The 6,236-nt window shown below is 49.7% G+C and overlaps 1 protein-coding gene across 1 annotated transcript in view; it reads left to right on the top strand.

Annotated features, from left to right (window-relative positions):
- COQ4 (coenzyme Q4) overlaps positions 1 to 6,236 on the top strand; it is an 18,035-nt gene that overhangs the window by 442 nt on the left and 11,357 nt on the right. Inside the window, exons 2-3 of the mRNA XM_011931453.1 lie at positions 1,953 to 2,053; positions 2,593 to 2,695. Of these exons, the coding sequence (XP_011786843.1) occupies positions 1,953 to 2,053; positions 2,593 to 2,695 (204 nt within the window). The remainder of the gene's footprint in view (positions 1 to 1,952; positions 2,054 to 2,592; positions 2,696 to 6,236) is intronic.

Genomic DNA, 6,236 nt, shown 5'->3' with positions numbered 1-6,236 from the left:
GGGTACCCAAACCTGGTTGCGGCTGGTAACCACTCGGAACGTTTATGAAAATGCAGATTCCTGGATCCCACCTAAACGCACTGAATCTGAATCTGCAATGGAGGGAGAAATGGGCGTGGAATCCGAACATCTGTCTTTTTAAACTACTTGGGAGAATCTGTCATGCAGCCATATTAAGAACATCTAGACTAAGTAGATGATTCATAAGTACCAGTTTATAACGTCCTGCTAAAAAATCAACTCCGAGGTCAAGGACCGTGTCGGCCTCCTTCCACTGTATCTGCAGCCTTCTGGGTAGTGCCTGGCACATAGTAAATGCTCAATGAATGTTTGCTGGATGTGTGACTAGAACATCCTAGGTTTCTACCGTGTTTTTCTCATGTCTCCTAGGATTTTTGAGTTCTAGGAAGTACTGTTATTTCTACTAACAAAAACAATAGGCCAGGCCCTATTATAGTGGTTCACGCCTATAATCCCAATCGCGGGGGCCGAAGCGGGCAGATGGCTGGAACTGAGGAGTTTGAGACCAACCTGGGCAACACGGCGAATCCCCATCTCTACAACAAAAATACAAGAATTAATTGGGCCTGGTTGCATGTGGCTCTGTTCCCAGGCTGAGGTGGGAGGATCATTTGAGCAGGGGAGTTCGAGACTGTTGTGAGCTGTGATTTGCGTCATTCCACTCCAGCCTGGGCGACAGAGGGAGACCCTGTCTTAAACAAAAAAACACTGTATCTCCATGTCGCCACTAGTTTTTTTGTTTGTTTTGAGACACAGTATTGCTCTGTGGCCCACGCTGGAGTGCAGTGGCGCAATCTCAGCTCTATGCAACTTCCACCTCCCAGGTTCAAGCGATTATCGTGCCTCAGCCTCCCGAGTACTGGGATTACAGGCCTGTGCCACCTGGCTAATTTTTGTATTTTTAGTACAGACAGGATTTCGCCATGTTGCCTAGGCTGGTCTCAAACTCCTGACCTCAGGTGATCCTCCCGCCTCAGCCTCCCAAAGTGCTGGTATTACAGGCATAAGCCACCACACCTGGCCAAGGCCAGAGAATTTTAAAATTTTTTTTGTAGAGACAGCATCTTGCCATGTTGCCTAGGCTGGTCTGAAACTCTTGGCCTCGAGTGATCCTCCTGCCTCAGCACCCCAGTGTTGAGATTACAGGTGTCAGCCACTACATTTGGCTACTGAGTGTTATATATGCATGATTTTCATGGTTTCTCACATTAACCAGCTAAGAAAGGTGTTGTTTGCACTTCACAAATTAGGACACTGAGGCTGAAAAATGTGAAGCGGGCCAGGTGTGGTGGCTTACACCTGTAATCTCAGCAATTTGGGAATTCAAGGTGGGCCAGGCATGAGCCCAGGCTCACACTTGTAATCTCAGCAATTTGGGAATCCAAGGTGGGAGGATCACTGAAGGCCAAAGTTCAAGACCAGCCTGGGCAACAAAGCAAGACCTCATCTCTACAGAAAATTTTAAAAACTAGCTGCACGCCTGTAGTCCTAGCAGTGAGCTATGATCACACCACTTTAGTCCAGCCTGGGCAACAGAGCAAGACCCTGTCTGAAAAAAACAAAACAGAAACATGAAGCAATTTGCACTAGGTCACCTAGATAGTGAACACACCTGGGCTGTAGCCCAGCATCTCTGATGCCTAAGCCTCTACCAATCAATGGAGACATTATATTGTATTGTGAAAAGTGATTTATAAAATCTTTAGAACGTTGTGCCAACCAGAGCTGTCCCGCCCCAGTAGATTAAGAACTATAGATAGGTATACTGATCCCTTGTTGTGCACTGGGTAATTTGCTAAGTGTTTAACCTGAATCCTTATAACAAAAAGCTAGATATTATCCCTAATTTGTCCTGTAGGAAACAAAGGCTCAGAGCAGGTCAGGTAACTTACCTAAGATGACATCCCCCATTTGTACCCGTTTCTGTCCTTTCAGACATGGTCGCAGTTCTAGGGGAGACCACAGGACACCGCACCCTGAAGGTCCTCAGGGACCAGATGAGGAGGGATCCAGAGGGTGCCCAGATCCTACAGTAGGTCCCAGCTCTGCCTGGGGGTCTGGGGGCAATCTCTAGGTATTCTGACGTCTCTAGAATCAGATTGTATTTGTTCTGTTCTGCTAGGGAGCTCTTGATACCCTGGCCACATATGGTTGCACAGGCTGGGCACTGCCCAGTTCCAGGGGTGTCATTTACATACATGTGTATACACTGTGATGACCTCAGAGTTGTGCAGTGTGATAGCCTTGGCCCAGTTTCAGCCACAGGGCTCTGTGCCTTCATTAAGTCACCATAACATGCTGGCTTTACCCTTTCCTTGCAGTACCTTTTGCAAGTACTCTGGTCACATTCGAGGACTGTCTTCCTGCCGAGATTGTGCCCCTGCCCGTGTCCTTGGTTTGGGGTAGTATCCTAAGTCCCTGACACTGGCCTGGCCAGTTGTAGGTGCTCCATTAAGGCCTGTGGTGGCCACATTACTCCTCTGTACATTCTCCCGCCCCTCAGCTCACTGTAGTTGGATCGTTCACCTACGTTTGCCCACACCCTCCCAATGCCCAAGTCTTGCCTTTCAGGGAGCGTCCCCGGATTTCGACGTCCACCCTCGACCTGGGCAAGCTCCAAAGCCTGCCAGAAGGCTCCCTGGGTCGCGAGTATCTCCGTTTCCTGGATGTGAATGTGAGTTTTCAGCTTCCATGTACCTGGCAGTCACCAGACAGGACAGAGGAATAGCACAGGCATGACACCCTGAGGAAAGAGGAGCCCTGAGCTGCCACCATCGGCAGGAGTGCTCTTCAGGCTCATGCCAAGCCTTTGTCATTTTCTTTTTTTTTTTTTTTGAGACGGAGTCTCGCTCTGTCGCCCGGGCTGGAGGGCAGTGGCCCGGATCTCAGCTCACTGCAAGCTCCGCCTCCCGGGTTCACGCCATTCTCCTGCCTCAGCCTCCCGCGTAGCTGGGACTACAGGCGCCGCCACCTCGCCCGGCTAGTTTTTTTGTATTTTTTAGTAGAGACGGGGTTTCACCATGTTAGCCAGGATGGTCTCGATCTCCTGACCTCGTGATCCGCCCGTCTCGGCCTCCCAAAGTGCTGGGATTACAGGCTTGAGCCACCGCGCCCGGCCTGCCTTTGTCATTTTCTATAGGATAGACAAATGGGTGGGAACATGCCTCCAAATGGTAATACTGGCCAGTGTTCATTCACCTCCCACTGCATGCCTGATGCCAGCCTCATCTGTGATCTTGTGAACCACCCCCCCCACAACCCTGTCAAGTATGTTCTGTTATTATCCTCTTTTAGTAGATGAGGAAACAGAGGCTCAGGGCAGTGAAGCAACTTGCTAATTTCACATAACCGGTATTAATGGAGACAGTAATCAACCCCAGGTCATGCTCTTCACTGCTGTACTGTGTCCCCTTATTCTAGGGACATTGCTTTCCCTATGGTATGGCAGGTGTGGCACTCTCCAGCCCCAGGCAGGGAGGACAAGGAGAGGGGGGAAGGGGGCATCCTGACTATTGGCAAGCTCACTGAGCCTCTGCCCTGTGCCATCTTTTTTTTTTTTTTTTGAGACAGGGTCCCACTCTGCCACCCAGGCTGGAATGCAGTGGTGCAATCTTGGCTCACTGCAACTCTGCTTCCTGGGTTCAAGTGATTCGTGATTCTCCTGCCTCAACGACTCCCATGTAGCTGAGACTACAGGTGCACACCACAACGCCTGGCTAATTTTTGTATTTTTAATAGAGATGGGGTTCTACCATATTAACCAGGCTGGTCTTAAACTCCTGACCTCAAGTGATCACCTGCCTCAGCCTCCCAAAGTGCTGGGACTACAGGTGTGAGCCACCGTGCCCAGCCCATCCATTGTTTTGTGTACTGGGGATATAATGGTGAACTAGACAGCCAAGTTTCCTGCCCTCATTTCTATTCTACTTGGAGAGGTAGACAGTAAAATCGTTTTAAAAAATTTTCAGGGAGGGCACGGTGGCTCACACCTGTAATCCCAGCACTTTGGGAGGCTGAGGTGGGAGGATCACCTGAGGTCGGGAGTTTGAGACCAGCCTGACCAACATGATGGAACCCTTTCTCTACTAAAAATAACAAAAATTAGCCGGGTGAGGTGGTGTGCACCTGTATGTAATCCCAGCTACTTGGGAGGCTGAGGCAGGAGAATTGATTGAGCCCGGGAGGCATAGGTTGCAGTGAGCTGAGATCGTGCCACTGCACTCTAGCCTGGGTGACAGAGTGCGACTCCGTCTCCAACCAAACAAAACAAAAAAATTCATATAAAAATACAGGTAAAATGTTTCAAGTAATTAGAATATTCTGGCAGTGGTCCTTGCATGTTGGCTCATGCCTGTAATCATAATACTTTGGGGGGCTGACGTGGGCGGATCACTTGAGCCCAGGAGTTTGAGACCAGCCTGGGCAACATGTTGAAACCCTGTCTCTGCAAAAAATGTAAAAATTAGCTGGGCATGGTGATGTATACCCATATAGTCCCAGCTACCTGGGAGGGAGTTTAAGGTAGGAGGACCGGTTGAGCCCAGGAGGTTGAGGGCGGTGAGTCGTAATCACGCAACTGCACTCCAGCTTGGGCAACAGAGCAAGACCCTGTCTCAAAAATTTTAAAAAGTATACCAGCACTATTGTCAGCAGTTGGGATACAGTGGACAAAACCAGCAAAAAGCCTGCCTTTGTGGAACTTATGTTCTAGCAGTTATGAAGAGAACAAGTTAGCGTGATAGAAGACAACTTTGGTGTTGGGAAGGGTACAGCCACTTGTGACGGGGTGGTCAGAGCCGGCTCCTCTGAAGAGACTTGGAAGGTAAGGAGGAGCCAACTGTGTGGAGAGCTGAGGAAGAGCATTCTGAGTAGAGGCAGTGGCAAGGGTAGAGGCCCCATGTGTTTAGGAAAAGGAAGGTTGACCAGTGTGGCCACAGAGGAGTGAGTGGCAGGGAGACAGTGGGCTAGAAGGGAAGCCCCAGCTGGGACCTGCAGGCCACCAGAAGAAGGAGTCTGTATTTTGTAATAGGAGCAGTAGGTAAATTGTAGAAGGTTTTGAGCAGGGTAGTAAAGTGACCTGATTTGTAAAGGACCTTAAAATCCTGATGGCCCATCTTCCCTGTCCCTGTCCCATCTTGCCTCCCTCCTGCAACACAGACACATCCCATCAAGGCACCCCTGCCAAATGGCTATCCAGCCTGGCTGCCAGAGCCAGCCAGGCTGGAGGAGGTGAGGGGTCTCCAAAGGTTGTCCTAGAACAGTTTCTCAGCCTGGGCAGTGTTAATGTTTGGGCTGGATCACTCTTTGTTGTGGGGGCGGTCCTGAGCCTGATAGGATGTTTAATGGTGGCTTCTACCCACTGGGTGCCAGGAGCACCCCCTCCCTGGCAAGTTGTGACAACCACAGATGTCTCCAGAGATTACAGGTGTCCCCTAGTGGGCAGTTGAGAACCACTGCTCTAAATGGTTATTGTCCCTGAGATGATGTTCTGTTCCTCACAGTCTCCTGCACAGCTACCTTGACAGGGCGATCACCTGCCCTATTTTAAACCATCTCTCAGATTTCACCAGGATGCAAGTCATCTCATCAGTGGGAAACTCACCAGGGTGACCTGCCTCAAGTGCCACACAGGAGGGAAGTCTTCTGAATTTCCCCATCTTTAGCCCTGTTGCTGTGGAGGGGAGGGGGTAGCAGGGATGGGACTGCCAGGACACCTTGCTCAGCCACAGCCCCACTTGTGACGGCGCTGGTGATTGTGACACTTGTAGAGCAAGGAAATCAGCAGCTCATGGAATGTGAAGGAGTACCTTTGTCCCCGCAGAGATTTAGATAAAGGTTCAAGGTGAGGCTACCCTCCCCTCCCTGAGGCTGACTTTGGTGAGAGGTGTAGTCATCTTGTAGTATCAAGACTATAGGCATGGGCTTGAGAATTAGGAGGAGCATGAATGAGAATCCTGGCTCACTTCCCAGCTTTACAAGCCTGGATAAATCCTTTGACCTTGCTGAGTCTCAGATTCCTCATCAGAAGTAAGAGGACCTCACATACATCTTCCAGGGCACTTACTGGCTTTAGTAATGGATGTTAAGGCCACTGGCTTTGGAATCCAACAGACTTTGTTTCAAATGCTGACTCAGCCACTTTACTGGCTGTGTGATCTTGGGCAAATTACTTTATCTCTCTGAGCCTTGTTTTCCTTTTTTTTTTCCTTTTTTTT

Source organism: Colobus angolensis, unplaced genomic scaffold (assembly GCF_000951035.1).
Source record: "Colobus angolensis palliatus isolate OR3802 unplaced genomic scaffold, Cang.pa_1.0 Scaffold9, whole genome shotgun sequence".
NCBI lineage: Eukaryota > Metazoa > Chordata > Mammalia > Primates > Cercopithecidae > Colobus > Colobus angolensis.
The sequence above is the reverse complement of the archived record's forward strand: the minus strand, read 5'-3'. Positions and strand labels throughout refer to the sequence as shown.